A 17,375-nucleotide genomic window follows, 5' to 3' on the forward strand; every position below is an offset into this window, starting at 1 on the left:
GTTAATTAGCTGCCAGACTAGGGTGTGACCTGACAAAGCCATAGATTCCAGCCATCTGCCCAAGGCGAGGAAGGACAGTTGGGAATTCACAAGCTGTGATTCTGTATATTTCATTCTTGCTAATTCTTTGGTGAGGGGAAGAAGGCAGTATTTAAATGAAGATATTTCACTTTGATAATTAAAATGTATTTGTGCTTTCCACAACCCTTAATAAGGTGTAAAATGGGGTGGGGGAGCAAAGCACAAGAGGGCTTTCCTGATCCTCCCAGATACCAGAGCCTTCTCTCCCATGAATTAATCAACCAACCAAGAAACATCTATTTTTATTTTTTATCTATTTACACCACATCTATTTTTATATACTTATAGAATGTAAGCTGCCTGAACACAAGGATTATTTCCCTTTTCATAGCAGGCACATTAGTAAATACTTATTGAGAACTGGGGCTGTGAACCAAATTATTATGGAAGTACTGAACAGTTTGAGAGCTTACACAAAGAAACAGCTGGAGTGAAAGAGACTTTCTGTAAATTCTCAGCTGTAGCTCTGGAAAGGAATCAAGCCTGAATCAGATGAAATGCTACTAATGCCTGTTTCCCCTTTAAGGAAAAGCAATCCATTGTCCTGGCATGTAATTTCTTTAGTTCTCCCCCAGCAGGTTCCTGGAATTCTTGTGCTCCGTGTGTCCAAGAGTGAGCCTACCCAGAAGCATTATAGCTCGGTGGCTAGAGAGTTGGTCTTAGAGTCAGGAATTAGTTTGAAACCTGCTTCAGGTCCTTGTTAGCTGTGTGACCCTGAGCAAGTCACTTAACCTCAGCCCCAGTTTGCTCATCTATAAGAAGAGAACAGTAATAGCACCTACTTCCTATGGTAGGTAACTTAGTAATAAAGTGCCTTACTAAACTCATAGGGCTATATAAATGTTAATTATTATTGTTATTGCACTGCTTTTAACATTGGCAGTGGTAGCCACTGCCCCAGAGTGGTCATGGGCAGAATCTGCTACTCTCATCTCATCTTAATTTAATAGAGAGCTCTTCCTTACCTGGGGCAGTGCTCTGATGGAGGTGATGCCAGCCTGGTCACGCTGGGTGGCCTCTACCTTGTAGATGTTGCTGTGGCAAGGAATCTGCAGACAAGCCTGCAGGGACAGGTTCCTCCGCACCCCGATTACACCCACAGGTGCATTTGACAGCAGGAGTCCCAGGGGCCACAGCTGGATTGTCTCACGTGGGGGCCGTGGCAGTGTGGTAGAGAGGGTGGGGCAAGGCACTTTGGCGAAGCAGTTTTCTTCCACACCATCCAGTTCTATGGATACTAGGGAATCCATTTTGGCCTTCAAAGAACACCCACACAAGAAGCCTTTTACCATCACAGGCCCTTCCCCCGCCTTGCATGCACCAGCAACTAGAACTGTCTTCTAGTATATCATCTGGCAAATCATTCCAACATTTCAAATCTTTGGGTGGAGTTCCGAAAGTGGAAAGTTAGGCCACTCCTCAGAGGGTCGGAGCGGGTGGGAGTCAGGAGACCCAAGTTCTAGGTCTGCACCTGTCACTAAGTGTGTAGCCTTCCCCTCTGGGGAAATGAGGGAGAGTGGATGAGGTAATTCCTAAAGTCCTTTTCCATCTCTAAAACAGGATTTCCTAAGGTGGCTTTGGATGGTAAACAGAAATAATTTTATGAATGTGAAAGTCCCCAGGAAGCCCCCAGAATGCCCTTCTCCTCTTTCAGGGTGATGGGGTAAGGCTGGGCACAGGGGAAGGCACTTACCCTCCACTTCCGCCAGGCACGCTTGATAGAGGTCGCAGCAGCATGCAGCCTTTGGATGTGTTTCCGTGTTAGCCAGGAGCGAGTCACTGGGGGGGGGGTGTTGTTTGGTCACAAATGAGAGAAAGGTAATAAAGGGCTGTTCAAGACCTCAAGTTTCTATGTGCTGAGGGCTTGCTTCTGTTGTGACAGCACCTTACTGGGTAATCTCGCACTTGATGCCTTGGGGCAACTACCGTAGCTGTCCGGGATGGGGGGCAGCAGGGTGCAATGGCCCTGGGTTCAAATTCCACTTCTGATACCTACCTATGTGACTCTGGGTCAGTCACAAACTCTTGGGCCTCAGTTTTTATCTGTAAAATGAGAGGGCCTAGTTGGCCTCTGAGACCTTTTCCGGCTCTAAATCCATGAGTCTTGTGATCCACAAAGGGAAAGAGCATGCCAAGACTTCTGGGAGATCTGGTCTGTGGACCAAGGAATCATGGCCCACTGTCATTTCTCCTTTGTCCTCTAGATCAGGCCCTTCACCTGCCCAACCTAAATGTCGATGGATAGGGTCAACACGAAAAGATCACACCAGACTCGGTCATGGAATCGAGGGAGCTGTGTCTGTGGACCGACCAGTGGTGTGCAGACTTTCTTCAGTGGGGATCTCTGTGCTTTTTTTTTTTTTACTCTACAAGTAGTGGCTGGGAAACTACCACTTTTATTTTTCCCTAGTTACATGTAAAAACAATTTTTAACATTTGTTTTTAAACTTTTGAGTTCCAAATTCTCTTCCTTCTTCCCTCCCCACCCACCCTCCTCAAGAAGGCAAGCAATTAGATATAGGTTACACATGTATAGTCATGTAAAACATCCATAATAGTCATGTTAAACATATCCATAATAGTCATGTTGTGAAAGAAAACATAGACAAGGAAAAAAAACCCTCAAAAATAAAGTTAAAAAAGTATGCTTTAAACTGTATTCAGACACCATCAGTTCTTTCTCTGGGGATGGACAGCATTTTTTCATCCTAAGTCCTTCAGAGGTGTCTTGGGATCCCTGCATTTAAATCTTAACCTCTCGTGTCCTGATGACTCTCTCTCATGATTATTGGTGGGAGGAGAATGGATGAAGGAGGAGCCTTAGTAAAGTACTTGCTATTTGGGTTTTATATAGCTGAACTGAAGTCAGTTAAATGCAAAATGGTAAGAATCATTGCGGGAGGAATATCTGGCTTTTTACCCAGAACCACCAGCAGTTGCTCTGGCTAAAGACCAGAAGAAGACCAGGGAAGCTGTTTCCCTGGAAAGGCCACCCTGACCAGTGCTGAGCCCTACCTGCTTGTAGAAGAGTGGCTGCCCATCTCTGCTTCTCCAGCTTTCTGCGCTGGTGTCGTCGCCAACTGAACTGGATACATCTAGCACACTTATTCAGGGTTTGCACTCGCCGGTGTTCTAGCAACTCCAGCTGTGGGGACAGGAGGAAGGGAGACAGTAAGGAAGGCCAAGATTTCCATCCTGATCAGATGGAGTAGAACTCACAGTTGGACAAGATAATTAAGGGTTCTTTCACCTTAGAAAACTGATTTTCATATACTTTTACCATTTATCAATTGGGCAATGGTTCTTATTCTTTTGTGTGTGTGTGTGTGGGGGTGCAATTGGGGTCAAGTGATTTGCCCAGAGTCACACAGCTAATCAGTGTGTCTGAGGCCGGATTTGAACTCGGGTCCTCCTGACTCTAGGGCCCATGGTCTATCCACTTCGCCACCTAGCTACCCCAGTGGCTCTTAAATTTGATGTAGTTGCTTATATATCTAGGAAATGAGACCCTTAATCAGAGAAACAGGCAACAAAGATTTTTCTCTCAAATCTACTTCCCTTTTAATTTCAGCTGCACGGGTTTTGTTTGTACAAAACCTTTTTTAGTTTTACGTAATCAAAATTGTCCATTTTATCATCTGTGATCCTCTCCTCCATTTGGTCACAAAGTGTTTCCCTACACATGGATTTAGGAGGTAATTTATTCCATGCGCCCTCTAACTTGTTTATGATGTCACCCTGTAAGGGCTTTTTCAGTTCTCAATCCTCTGTAATAATGTGGCCAGCCTATGACCGCCATGGTCATGTCAAAAAGGTGGGATCCTAGAAATATCAGCTGCTAAAGTGGCTGGCTAACTTTGGAGCTCTTTTTAATTGGGTGCTGCCAGGGGAAAGTCCTGACAGGTAGCAACTATTAATAAAAGCAAAAAGCTGGAAAAAAGAATTTATGTGCCCTCTAACAGGAATAGTTGAATAGGATATATGAATGGAACAGGATGTCATCACGCCATAAGGACAATGAGTATGAAGAATTCAGATACATGGGGAAACCTGCATGAAGTGACCGTGAAGAAAACAACTGAAAGAACAATGAACACAATGCTATGCGTTAAAAGGCAAGAGCATCATAATGGCCGATGCTAGCTCTGGAGGGGTTAGAGGTCCAGTAAATTACGGAAAATTAGTATTATTGTGTTTAGATGAATATGACAGATTCAGAGGCTCATGGGAAGATCTGTAGGAACAGAGAGAGGGGAAAAAAGCAGGGTCTGGGGCAGCTAGGTGGCACAATGGATACAGCACTGGCCCTGGGATCAAGAGGACCTGAGTTCAAATCCAGCCTCAGACACTCATTCGCTGTGTGACCTCAAGCGAGTCACTTAACCTCAACTGCCGCCAAAAAAAAGAGAAAAAAGCAGGACCAGATGAATATCCATAACAACCCCAATTAGGTAAATTAAAAAAAAACCCTCAGAAGGCAGCCAAATTCAGCTTGAATGAGCGGCCTGCAGATGCCAAACATTATCAGACACGGTGACTGTAGTTGACTTTGTTTGACTGGTTTTCTTTATTAAAGGAGGGGGAAGGTATACTGGGAAATGATTATAAAGCAAAAACTTCCCACAATAACTCATAAACACATTAATATTACTGCCTTTGTTTTAACATCACCTTCGTTTCCCAATGTACCTCAGACCTACCCAGTGTTCCTTCCCCGGTAACCAAAACTTAAAAAGCAAAACAAACCATTTTGGCAAAAAATCAGCCCCAACACTGACAGCAGACATATGCACATTCTACACCCATCATCCCCGTTCCTAATCCTTTCAAAAAAATGAAGATGGCACCATCTCTCTTTTCTGGGACAACCTTCCAATGCATCTTCACAGGTAATTTTTCATAATCTCAAAGAGCAATAAAGTAAGGTAACAGACAGCATTATTCTTAATGCACGAGATGCTAACATTTAGTAGGCCAGGGTCCACATATTCCAAGAGCTTTCAAGGTTCTGTTCAAGTCCCATCTTCTTCAGGAAGGTGCTACCCCCTGTGGCACCACCCCCCCTCCCCATTCCAACCTGTATGGAATGATTGCTTCTCTGAATTTCTTCAGTCTTGAGCCTGCCACAGAAAGGGTGTTTGATTTCATGCTGTCTTGTATTGGTCATTGCTGCATGGACATAAATTATGCCTCCAACTAGACCAGAGGCCTCCATATTACTTTGGCATATGGCAGGCACTACACTACCAACTGCACTGACTTGCTGTCATTATGCTGGATTATGAAATAGCGTGTGTGCTTGTCTGTATACATGTGTGCACATGTGTAATCCTTTTAGTGTATGTACGTGAGAATAAGAAAGGGGAAAAATGACTAAGGAAGCTGTTTCTTTTTGCTTTACAGGGAAAAGGCCTATTTTAAAACTGTTCTTCCTCTTTGGGGGGGGGAGGGGGGGCGGTTCCTGGAGTTCCCTTAGTCTTCTCACCTGCTTTCTCCCCAGGTTCCTTTGTATTCCTCATTTTTGCAGCTGCCCCGACCTCGCCCCGTAGAGCTGCAGGAGAAAGTACTTACCACAGAGTCAGTCATGAAAACCTTGGTTCTACCGCAGTGGATTGGGCTGGGAGTCAGCCTGGCCTCTGGGTGGTCTCTGAGAGTAACCACTGTCGGAGGCAGAGTCAGAAGAATGTCCCTGATGAGGGATTGAAGCATGGCATCCTTCTCAGGGGTTGGCTGCTGTCCTGAAAACCAAGACAGAGGCCTAGATCAGCCCAGCCCCGTCCAGCAGATCCTGAGACTCCATGTATGTCCACAAGGTTTTGGGGAAGACCCATGTGGGCCATGTGACTGTCCTGTCATTGTCATGTTCTCTGACCATTTTCTAAACAGAAAGGCAGGAAGGCAACAGGGTGAGGGTCTGGAGAGGGCCCTGGCTGCTCTAGGCGAGTCTCTCCAGCCACAGCCGTCTCTGCAGACATTCTGCTGACCTCATTTCTTTGTTGGTTTGCTCCAGGTACCTGGCAACCTCCAGCCACAACCGTGTTCTCTCTTACAAGTCAGGCTTGTAAAGTGTTTGGATGCTGACCCAAGACTTCGACTGTCCAACTGAGCAGTGCCATCTTACTCAAGAACCCCAGCCAACTCAGCTGAATCCTATGGGCCAAGAGCATCGTGGCCTACAGATCACACAAATGGAATAGGAACTGAGCAAGCCCATTATTTCTGCCCCTGCAGCTCCCCTACCCCCTGCACAAACTAGAAGACAGAAGCACTAGAAATTACAGCATTTTTAGGAGGAGGGCCTGACTGGCCTAATTCACCCAAGACTGACTCAGAGGGAGACAGAGAATTAATTACCTGATCAGTCTGACCGCACTTAACACCATCGCCTCTTTGGAGACAGATTGGCAAAGGGAGAAGCTGTGGAGGAGAGGCAGAGGTGACAGAAGAAGATCCTTTAAAACTAATAATTAGGCCAGAGTGTGGTTTTGGCAAGAGAGACAGAACAGGAAGGCAGACTATGGAGAAAGGAGAGGAGAGAGAGAAAAAAAAAAGCAAGGAGAGTAACACAAACCTCTGAAAGGTGACAAGAAAAAAACCTTAATTTGGTAACCCGCACCCCTGGCAAAAAGAGGGCTCCAGCAGTCTCAGAAGAGTCACTAGCCCAGAGGTGGGGATGGGCCGGCCCCCCAACCGGGTAAGGAGCAAATGGCCCCATTATTCCTAGCCCCAGTGGAGATGCGGCCTCAGCACTAGGGCTGCGGTTGGTCTTGGGGTCCTGTGGAGGCTCTGAAGTGGGACACGGCTCCAGGTTCCCCCAGCACTCACCTGAGTGCTCCTTTGTGGGCGAAGAGCTGGGCAATCTGGAGGAGGGTCTGGGCTGGGATGGGTAGGACTTTCTCAGCAGGTCATACCGTTCAAGGAAGCTTTGAAAGGAGACCCTGAGAGCCAAAGGGAAACCGCATCAGCCATTTTGTTGAATTTCTGATTGCTGAGGATTCGTACTCTACCCCTATGAGCAGTGAAGGGGACCATGGAGGTCGGCTAGGCCAACCACCACTCAAACTATGAATCTTCTCTACATCACCCATGAATGGCTGTCATTCAGCCTCTGCTTAAACACTCCTCCCAAAAGGATTAGGGGGAACTGCAGGACTGAGGAAGAGAGGAAGCTTGTAAGCAAAACCAGACAGTATCAGGGCTGCTGCTGCCTATTGTGGGGAAGGCCCGCCTTCCCACAGCTTCTTTGTTTAACCTTCACAATGTTCCTGTACCCTCACTTTGGCACTTGGGTATATAGATAACTATCCCAGAATGAAGTGACCGCATCTGCTCCTAACAAGGATGCTAACTGGTAATGCCGCTCAGTGGCCTTTGGGTGATCCAGGCTGCCCAGAGCCCTCCTCGTGTCAGGGCTTCTCCCCTCCCTGCCCTGGATTCCCAGGGTTATCCCTCAGCAACAAGCTCTTGCAAATGATGTCATTGTGGTTCCCTAACTCCTCCCCACTCCTACATATACCCTTCCTGATCCGTGAATCGCCACAAATCCTCTCAACAGAGAGGCTGGGGCGTAAGCATTAGGTGGGTGTCAAGCCACACCCTCAGTGTATCTTAACTCTTCCCTCTCCCTCACTCCCCCAAATTGGCTGCCGAGTCTTAATGACTGCACCCCCACGATGTCCTTGCCATTCACCTGGCCACCACCCCCTCTCTCCTGGACTCATGCCAGAGCTTCCTAACTGGTCTCCCTGCCTCTAGCTTCTTCTCTTTTCAATCCATCCATCCCAGCTGCCAGAATAACGCTGGGAGACACTAACCATGGAGTCATCCACCCTTCAGGCACTTATTAGCTGTGTGACCTTAGGGAAGCAGTGTACAAAGGGGGGGGCCATCGCCTGACCCCAATGGGGGTGTGACCAATCAGATGGGGAAAGAAAACATCCCAGTCAGCTCAATACCCTTTCACCCAATTCTGGGCTTGGCCCCCCTTTAGCCATACCTCCCCACTCTCCTTCTCAACTGCTGGCCTTGTGCATAGGGAAAATTCCCATTCTATCCCCCTCCCCCCCATCCCCATCCCCCATACTACAGTTCACATTGTGGCTGCTGCAGGTACCCCAACAGGTGGACTGTATGCTCTGGGGCTGTGACAGGTGAGTCATGCAACCTGTGCCCCCCGCCCAATGGCCAGTTTTTCAGTGAGAGTGTGTCTCATCGGATGAACAAGTACAGATGGATTTTGATCTGAATCTTGGGAGTTCCTTACATAATCTTTTCCCAAACCTAACCCTCTTACTAAATTCTCTATTTCCCTCAAAGGCACCACCAGCTTTCTTGTCTCTAGGCTTGCGGGCCTCCTTCATCCTTGGGGTCTCACCCTCAACTGAGACTGCTTTTTCTAAAGAGACCAATGGATCTCTCAATGTACCCAAGATCTAACGGCCTCCTTTCAATTCTCATTCTCCTTGGCCTTCTGGCAGCCTCCAACACTGTCCATTCCCCTCTCCTCCTGACTACTTCTCTCCTCTCTGGCCTGCTGAACACTATAGAATTACGTTACTTATAAAAGTTCCTATCTTCACACAAACTCAGAAACAGCATTTTCCTAATCAGTTTTAAAAATCTTCCAAATGAAGAGTTACAGTGGGTCCTGAATCCATGTTTAAAATGTCAAAATGTACAACTTTCTTATTATTTTTCAGGAACAATTTTTGACATCAGTGAATATGGAAATTTACTAATTCAATTCCAATAAAAACCTCTGCATAATTGATGGAGGGGTCAAAAACAAGTTGAAAGCACAGCTAATGATGCACTTTTCCTATCTGGATCTATGGATCTTTGTAAGATATCTTTTTCACTATAACAGCTTTAAAACCAAGTATCAAAATAAAATGATAGTGGGGCAGTGGATAGAGCTCTGGCCTTGGAGTCAGGCAGACCTGAGTTCAAATGTGACCTCAGACACTTGACACTTACTAGCTGTGTGGCCCTGGGCAAGTCACTTAACCCTTACTGCCTCACAAAAAAAAAAAGAAAACATGAAAAAGAACATAGAACTAGATTTCTGAAATACTGTCACATAAAGTGTAACCAAAATTTTTTTTCAGGCAGTTGGGGTTAAGTGACTTGCCCAGGATCACACAGCTAGTAAGTGTCAAGTGTTTGGTCTGAGGCCTATTTTGAACTCAGGTCCTCCTGACTTCAGAGCCGGTGCTCTATCCACTGCGCCACCTAGCTGCCCCTCAAGATTTTTTAAAAAAGCATTTTCAATAACAATGCTATCACCTAAAAATATCTTTATTTTAGTGAGCAAAAAATTTTTTTGTATGGTTAATATTACTTTCAAAATGTTTTCATTTCTATCATCCTTTTTTGATTTGCAGCTTTTGTATACATTTTATAATGCATATAATTATTAATACAGGAGTAAAAGTATGTAATTTAGAAGTACACATATATTTGGGGGGGGCACATGGCTCAAAAATTTTTGACTGTTTAGAGTGATGATTGAAAACAGTCTGAGAGCCTTAGTGTCTCTGTTTGAAAATGGAGATAATAGTTAAGATTGCTGTCTTACAGAAGAGTTACAGACCTTCCCTGGGGCTCAGTTCAGGTGTCACCTTCTCTATGAAGCCTTCCTTGGAGCCACCCCAGCTGAAAGGGTGCTCTCCTGACTCCAATGTTCCTAAAGCACTCTCGACATCTCTTTCCCTCACACAGGCCAGCATCTACTTATCTGGGTACTGACATGTACAGGACCGTACAATGAGAATGTGAAGCTGCTTGAGGGTGGAGACTACATCATCCTTTATATACCTCATCTCATAACACAGGAGGTGCTAAGTACTTGGTGTTGGTTTGAACTCACCTGATAGGAAAGCCAGCAGCACTGATGTGAACAGTCTCCACAATGCCACAGGCTTCAAGCTGGCTCAGGACCTGCAAGGGATGTGTCAGATTGGGGGGAGGCAGGAAGAAAAGGAAGAAAGAAGGAGAGGGAGGAGGAAAGAATAAGAGGAAGAAAGAGAAGGAAGGAGGGGGAGGAGGAAGGAAGAAAAGGAGGAAAGAAGAGGGAGGAGGAAGAGGGAGGAGGTCCTTATAGTCACAATCACCTCTTTTGCCCGGAACCTCTGGGCGTGGCCATGGCTGTTGGGCTTGATACAGCGAATGTAATGGGGCGTGGTGCTGTGTAGAACCTGCATGAGCTGCTCCAGGGAGCTCTGTGGAGGTACCAGGTGAGCAGAGAGAGAGAAAGGAACCAGGCTGGACAGAGCACCAGCAGGGGACCTCATTTTCCTCTTGGTTCCTTGAAGCTTCTCTGCCCCTCACTACCCCTGAGGTACCTTGAGCCCACCCCTCCAAAGAGCTGCCAGCATGGCCCAAAGGAGCAAGCAGCCATGGTGTAATGGTTGTGTTCCTGGGATGCTTCAGGACAAGCTAACCCCCCGCCCCTTCCTCTGCTCTGGGTTCCTCCCCCCATATCCTGCTCCACTGTTTCGGGTCTCTCCCCTCCCTCTCTGCTGTACCCCTCCCCCCCAATAATCCATATACCTCCCTGCCCATCCCTCTGCTCCAGGTCTCTTCCCTCCCTATCGGCCCCCCTCCCTCCAGCCATTCTTCTGCTTCCCCTCCCTCCCTGTCCTCCACTCCTAGGCTGTTCCTCTTTCTATGCTGTTCTATGTCCCCTCACCACTCAATGGGTAGGTTAGATTTACAACATTCCCTTCTATTTGCTTTGTAAGTATCAAGAGTTGTCTTTGAGGGGGTTTTCTCTTCCCTTCTTCTCTCCGCAGATGCCATCCAATCCCAACCAGTGGCTAGGTCACCACAGGCCTCTGCTCAGTAAATAACTAGCTGTTCCCCTGGGGTATCTGAGATGAAGACGGGTGCCCAGGAAAGCTCCAAGTCCTAGGTCTTACAAGGAGACGTGGGGGAAGACATGCCTTTCATCTTTACCAGACCTACCTTGAACCTGGAGACCACAGTAACCACGGGGGCTCTGCTCTGGCCTAAAAGGTCATTCGGTTCCTTTTCTTGGGAAGGAAACAGTTTCTGGAGCAGAGAGTCCTGAGAATGCTGCAGGAGCCGCGTCAGCTCTGGTGGAACTGGATCCTGTGGGGGCAGCCCGAGACGGTCGAGGATGACCACCCTCCCCATCCTTCTGAATGGGGCTGGGTATCACAGGGACCCTCAGAGGCCATCTAATCCAACCCCAAGAAACTGAGACCCAGAGAAGGGCCTAAAAAGATGCAGGTTTTAAAGAAGAAAAACAAACCCTGCATGGCCTAAATCCATGTTTGTCTGGGTTACTGGAGGAGTTCTAGGGACCAGGAGATAAGTTAGTGAGGTGACAGTCCCATTCTACTTGGCCCAGCTCAGACCACATCTGGGAAATAGCATTCTCATTGTGCACCATCTTTAATGGAGTTGCCCCCTTCCCCTTCAGCTTCTCTGGCTAGCCACCATCCTGGCCAGCCACATCTCCCGACTCTCCTAGATTTTCTCTACCATTCCTTTCTCCTTCTCCCCAGTCCTTCAGCTTCCTTTTAGGTACCGTCTTCTTGTCTTCTCTCATTAAAATGTAAGCTCTTTGAAGGCAGGAACTATCTTTCCTTTTGCTTGTATTAGTATCCCCAATGCTCAGCACAGTACCTGGCACATAGTAAGCACTTAATAAATACTGGTTTACTTACATTTGACCAACTCCTACCGCCTGTTACTTTCCCAGACTCCATGATAATAAATTCCTAGCTGCCGAGGAGTACCCCCCTCTTCCCCACTTCCACTCTTTCATCCGCATCCTTCTGAAGCCTACCTGTCCACTTCTCTTTGCTCCCTCACTGTGCCCTTTGGAGCTCCTATTCCATATCTAACAAACTTCCCTTCATTTTGTGCTCTGCCCCCTTCCACCTCCCGGCTCTCACAGCCCCTGGTTTTCCCCCTCCCCACCGCTGCAGCCCCCATGGTACACCTGGCCATCCTCTCCATTTCCTCTCATACCCTCCTCCCCGTCTCTATTACACTGATCTTGGAAGGGAACTTAGAAGATTCCCTGCCCCTCGGTGCCTCTTCCAGATTCTCCCTATGTCACCATCACTCAGCAGCCTCTCCTTTGAGGTTCACTCTACCTAAGTGTATCACCCAATCCAGAGAACAGTGGCTATTGCTACAGTTTGTTTCTCAAGCAGTTCAATACCTAGCTCTCCTCCCCAACTCCTGCCCTAGGGCGATCTCACACTCATGGGGATGCTCCCTTAAACTCCCCAGAATCCCAGTTTCTCCAGCTCCTCTGCTTGATCCTGTGATCTATTCCTTCAGGCCATCTCAGCCACACACACACAGAGGGACGGTCGCAGGTCATCATCATCACCTACAAGGGTTCTACTTTTATGATCAAAACTTTGAAATGCTTTGATCTGACCATAACGTGTCGTCTCACCTCTCCCTATGCCTTTCCCCCATCTAAACCTATTCTTCAGCCTCACTTGCTCTTCCAATCCCATCACCCCTTCCAGTCTGGAGCTGTTCGTTACCAGCTGGACTCTACACCATCCTCTACTCTCCAATCTTTTGCCCCCTTGTCCGGTTGCTGATCATGTTTTCCCAAACCTGATTTCAAATGACTCCTACCACACCCTCATCCATTTCAACTCACAAGCTGTCCAGAACAGCTGGACGACACACGACCATGCTGCTTCATTTCTTCCAGGCCACGACTTGCAGTTCTTATGACCAAGTCATTCTTTTTCTCTGAATCTGTTATTATAAGGGCTACTCTCGTCTTTAGAGTTTACCTCTGGGCTATTTTTTTCATTGTGTTTGGTGTTTCCTTCTGTTTACTCATATTTCCAGCCTCCAGATGTTATGCCCTCATGAAAGGCCTTGTTTGGTCCTGTCCCTTCTAAAGTTTGGATGCCAACACTGCTGCCGATAGAGGGTAGAGGTAGGGGGTGGGGTGATTGGTATTAGACCCCACCCTCTACCTTACTCCCTGGTTTAGGTCTCAATCTCCTGGTGGTCCGCTGTGGAGTCTAGCCTTGACAAGCATCTGTCTTCTCCTCACACAATCCCTAATCAGGAGTAGGTTCTACCCCCTGGTGTAGTTTTGGCGGGCTCTAGTGGGTATCACATTGGTTTCCCCGTACAGCAGCCCCAGTCTCTCCTATGCTGATTCCCAGCATGGAATTATCCTGGTTCCAGCAGGCAAACCTGGTCCCCAATTACTGGAGCTCACACTGGCCTGCAAACACCTGTTCAGAGTGCTGGCTGGCTCCTAGATGGTTTACCTTCCTTAGCATGGCTAATCTCTGTCTCTGTCAGCTTCAGGCTGGATTACCTGCACATATGCTGGCTTCCCAGGTGTAACCCCTTTCTTCCAGCTTCTACCAACTTCTGGATATGTTTTTGTGCAGTACTGAACTGGAGGAACTCACTTCTGTGTGTTTCAATCTTCATCTCCTTGACCTTTCTGCTGCATTTGACACTGCTGTCTATACTCTCCTCTCTCAATTTTTTGGGATGCTGTTTTCTCCTGGTTCTCCTTCCACCTACCCTGACCGGCCCTTCTCAGTCTCTCATTCGGTGGCTCCTCACTGCATCACACCCCAAAGCTCAGTCCTGGGCCCTCCCAGGGTTAGCCGTCATTCAGACATGAAGATTCTCGGATTTACATATCAAGCTCCAGTCCTATGTCACTAGCTGCTTATTGGACATTTCAAGCTGGGTGTCCCATATACACCTCAAACTCAACATATATAAAATACAACTCATTATCTTTCACTGAGTCCTCTTCTGATCCTTCCTACGTCTGCTGAGGACACTCATCCTTCCAGGGCTTGCAACCTAGCATTCTCCTCCATTCTTCACTCCACTTATCTGATCAATTGCCAAACCCTGTCATTTCTACCTCCACAACATCTCTTGAACCCATCCCTTTCTATACCCACATGAGCCCCCGTTCACCACTCACACTGTATTAAGCTCCTCACTAGGGTTCCTTCTTAGCCTGGCTGCACAATTCCCAAGGTGACTTCCCTAAGGGCAGATCTTACCAGGCCACTCTCCAATTCAACAAACTGCAGCGGCTGCCTATTGCCTCTAGGATCAAACCTACACTCCTCTGGCTTTTAAAGCCATTTACGACCTGGCCCCAACCTATATTTCCAGCCCTATTAAACATTATTCCCCTCTTGTACTCTCTGGTCCAGTCAAACTGTCCTTCAACACATAACATTCCAATTTCCGGCTCCACATCTTTCCAGGCTCGCCCCACTCCCTTCACACCTCCACCCTGGAGAATCTTGGCAGCCTCCAAGACTCAGCTCAAACACCATCATCTCCAAGAGGCCTTTCCTGACCCTCCCAAATCACCCTGGATTGAATGCAAGTTTCTGAAGGGATGGGCCTGTTTCACATTTGTCCCCAGAGACCAGGACAGCGTCTGGCACAGAGCAGGCACTTAATAAATGCTCACTGACTAACCTGATTCAGGTCTGGGGCCCATATTTTAGGAAAGACATTCACAAACTGGAGAGCAATCAGAGTAGGTGACTAGAGAATGGGCCAGATGAGGAATTAGGGATGATTGGCCTGGGAAGAGAGGGCTTGGGTGGGTACAAGAGAGCTTTTGCTAAGTATCTGAAAGGCTGCCACCCCAGTAGCACATTAGATGTGTTCTGCTTGGCCCTAGAGGACAGGACCAAGGTGAGTAGGTGGAATGTGCTGGGAGTTGGGACAGGCTGCCAAAGGAGGCTGGAGTGCCCTCTCCCTAAACGTCTCCATGTCAAGGAGGCTGAATGGCTACCCTTTAGGGATCTGGTAGAACAGACCTATGCATTACCTCAGAGGTCCCTTTCACCTCTGAGCATTTGTGAAAGCCCTCTGTAAAAGTTCTACGTAAAGGTCATTGAGCACCGTGAATAACCCTGTCAACAATCTCCACAATTGAGTGCACAGCCTGTAGCTTCTGAGATCTTGCTGCAGGACCCCCAACCCCCCAAGGATAGAGCTGGGCCATCCACAGTCTCAGGTCACTCATTCTCTCTCCTCCAGAGAAAGCTGCCCCTCCTCTCCCAACTCCAGACTTATGAGAAACCCACCCTCCGTGCCCTGTGCTCTGAAGATTCAGGTTTCCCTTGCTGTTTTCTGACCTTATTTTTCTCTACCATGCCCTCAATCTGATATTGCACAGGGCCAGCATAGTGGGCAATGATAAAGTTGGGGTCCTTGCTGAACTTGTTTCGGTTCAGGCTGGCATTGCTGGACAGGGTGCTCTCAATTCGGGTCTGGAGCTGGGTGGCATTGGACGGCCTATTGAGACGACATTCCTGCACACAAAGGGCTGGGTCAGTGAGGAGAATGAGGAGAGCATAAGAACAAAGACGGTTTACATTTACGTTATGCCGGTTGCTTTCTGTGATTTTAACCAACCTTCCTTCCTTCCTTCCCTCCTACCTTCCTTTAACCCTCTCTTGCAAGTGCATCGGCTGGTCTCGGGCCAACCCCACTGCTGACAGACAACAAAGCTTCAAACTGCTCTGTCTCTGTCCTCCCTGCCCCTGCCCCTGAGCCTTCCAACAGTGAACTCAGTTTGGATGTCCATTTGGATTAGTCAAAACTTCGGAGCTCAAGTGATCCACCAGCCCAGTGACCATTGCCCTCTTCCCTTCTCACCTCATTTATGAGGGAACAGATGCTGACAGGGCTCCCTTCAATCAGGTCCAGGCAGCTCTGATTGTCCTGGTAGCTGATGAAGGACCACTCTAGCCCCTCAGCAGCATATTCCTCCTGGTGCAATAAAAAAGCAGGGTTGATAACGAGCATGAGGAGGGGAACAGAAGTGGCCTGGGCTCCTGGACAGGCTGCCTTGTGCTCTGGACTCTAGGGAATAGGTCCAGTCAGATTTGGGCATTTAAGGAGGCGTTTAAGCAGCTTGGGATGAAACCCTGCCTTGCTACCAGAAGGCTACAGTCAGGAGCACAGACACCTAAAGCCATGAACCAGCTGCCCTCCCCTGCACTACTCCCCCACCTCTGCCCGCAGCTCTGTACCTCCTGTACAGTGAGGGGCACAGAGCTGCACAGCCCCAGGCCAGCCGCCCTCCCTGCACTATGCCCCCACCTCTGCCTGCAGCTCTGTACCCCCTGTACAGTGAGGGGCACAGAGCTGCACAGCCCCAGGCCAGCTGCCCTCCCCTGCATTACTCCCCCACCTCTGCCCGCAGCTCTGTACCCCTGCACAGTGAGCGGCACAGAGCTGCACAGCCCCAGGCCAGCTGCCCTCCCTGCACTGCCTCTCCCTCTGCCCTCCTCCCCCACCCTGGCCAGCTCCATACTTGCTGGGCCCGAAGGTAGTGAGCCACAAAGTGCTGCTGCAGCTTCTCATTGGCGTAGTTAATGCACAGCTGCTCCAGGTTGTTGTTGGGGAAGCATTCAAACCCATACACATCCAGCAGCCCTGGGGTAGAGACAGGCACAACAACAAGGGGCGGGGGAGAAAACACACAGTTACTACGGAGGGTGAGGGGATGGCTGCCTCCCCAAAGTCCAAAACTGCAGGCTGCCTTCAGAGAGACTAATGATATTGCAACCAGGTGTCCCCAGGGCCACCCAGTAGCACGAGTCTGGTGCAGTGGATATCAGAGTCAGGGGAGCGCTTCTGGTCTAGGATGCATAAAGCAAGTCCACCTTCCCCAGAGGGAGCACCTTGGCTCTCTGCATGCCCAGGGCTGACATCGGACACCCAGGCTTCTCTGGGGAGTTTTCATCTCAAAGCTCCCATTCTGCCACGAAGGTAGGAAGGAGGAGGACCGGCAATGCTGTACCCACACTGCCCAAAGAACCAAGACCTAATGCAGGAACTCGTAACCTTTTTTTTTTTTTAAAGCACAGACCCATTGTCAGAATGTTTTAAATGCTGAGTGTTTAAATGATGAAATAAAGTACCAAGGATTACAAAGGAAACCAATCATATGAAATGCAGTTTTAAAAATCTAACACCTCCCCATCCCAAAGTTCACAGACCCAGGAGAAGGCCCTCTGGGAGAGGGGGTACATTTTGAGGTGTGGGAGAGTGGAAAGAGCCCTGGATTTGGAGCCAGCGTACTCCAGTTCAAATCCAGATAACCCTGGCAAAGTACCTTCATCTCCTCCTCTGTAAAATGAGCGGGTTGGACTAGATGACCTTATGGTACCTGCCAGCCCCAAACTTGTGTTGCTACAATGAGGAGACCCGGTCTGAGGACCCTGGAGTTAAGAGGATGGCTCCTAGTTGGCCTCCCGCTTTCCTGTGGGTCT

The 17,375-nt window shown here is 48.3% G+C and overlaps 1 protein-coding gene across 3 annotated transcripts in view; it reads right to left on the minus strand.

Moving 5' to 3' along the window:
• MYO19 (myosin XIX) overlaps nucleotides 1-17,375 on the minus strand; it is a 38,690-nt gene that overhangs the window by 1,062 nt on the left and 20,253 nt on the right. For 2 of the 3 annotated variants that reach the window (XM_020991788.2, XM_020991789.2), the window contains 11 exons: nucleotides 16,415-16,536; nucleotides 15,754-15,867; nucleotides 15,231-15,407; nucleotides 11,047-11,193; nucleotides 10,194-10,301; nucleotides 9,950-10,020; nucleotides 6,907-7,019; nucleotides 5,653-5,819; nucleotides 3,097-3,226; nucleotides 1,775-1,860; nucleotides 1,047-1,337 (listed from right to left, as the gene is read on the minus strand). In XM_020991788.2, coding sequence (XP_020847447.1) covers nucleotides 1,047-1,337; nucleotides 1,775-1,860; nucleotides 3,097-3,226; nucleotides 5,653-5,819; nucleotides 6,907-7,019; nucleotides 9,950-10,020; nucleotides 10,194-10,301; nucleotides 11,047-11,193; nucleotides 15,231-15,407; nucleotides 15,754-15,867; nucleotides 16,415-16,536 — 1,526 coding nt within the window. Of the gene's footprint in view, nucleotides 1-1,046; nucleotides 1,338-1,774; nucleotides 1,861-3,096; nucleotides 3,227-5,652; nucleotides 5,820-6,435; nucleotides 6,499-6,906; nucleotides 7,020-9,949; nucleotides 10,021-10,193; nucleotides 10,302-11,046; nucleotides 11,194-15,230; nucleotides 15,408-15,753; nucleotides 15,868-16,414; nucleotides 16,537-17,375 lie in introns of those variants that run through there. The other variant, XM_020991794.2, reaches the window with a different exon arrangement.

Source organism: Phascolarctos cinereus, unplaced genomic scaffold (assembly GCF_003287225.1).
Source record: "Phascolarctos cinereus isolate Bilbo 61053 unplaced genomic scaffold, phaCin_HiC Scaffold_5;HRSCAF=322, whole genome shotgun sequence".
NCBI lineage: Eukaryota > Metazoa > Chordata > Mammalia > Diprotodontia > Phascolarctidae > Phascolarctos > Phascolarctos cinereus.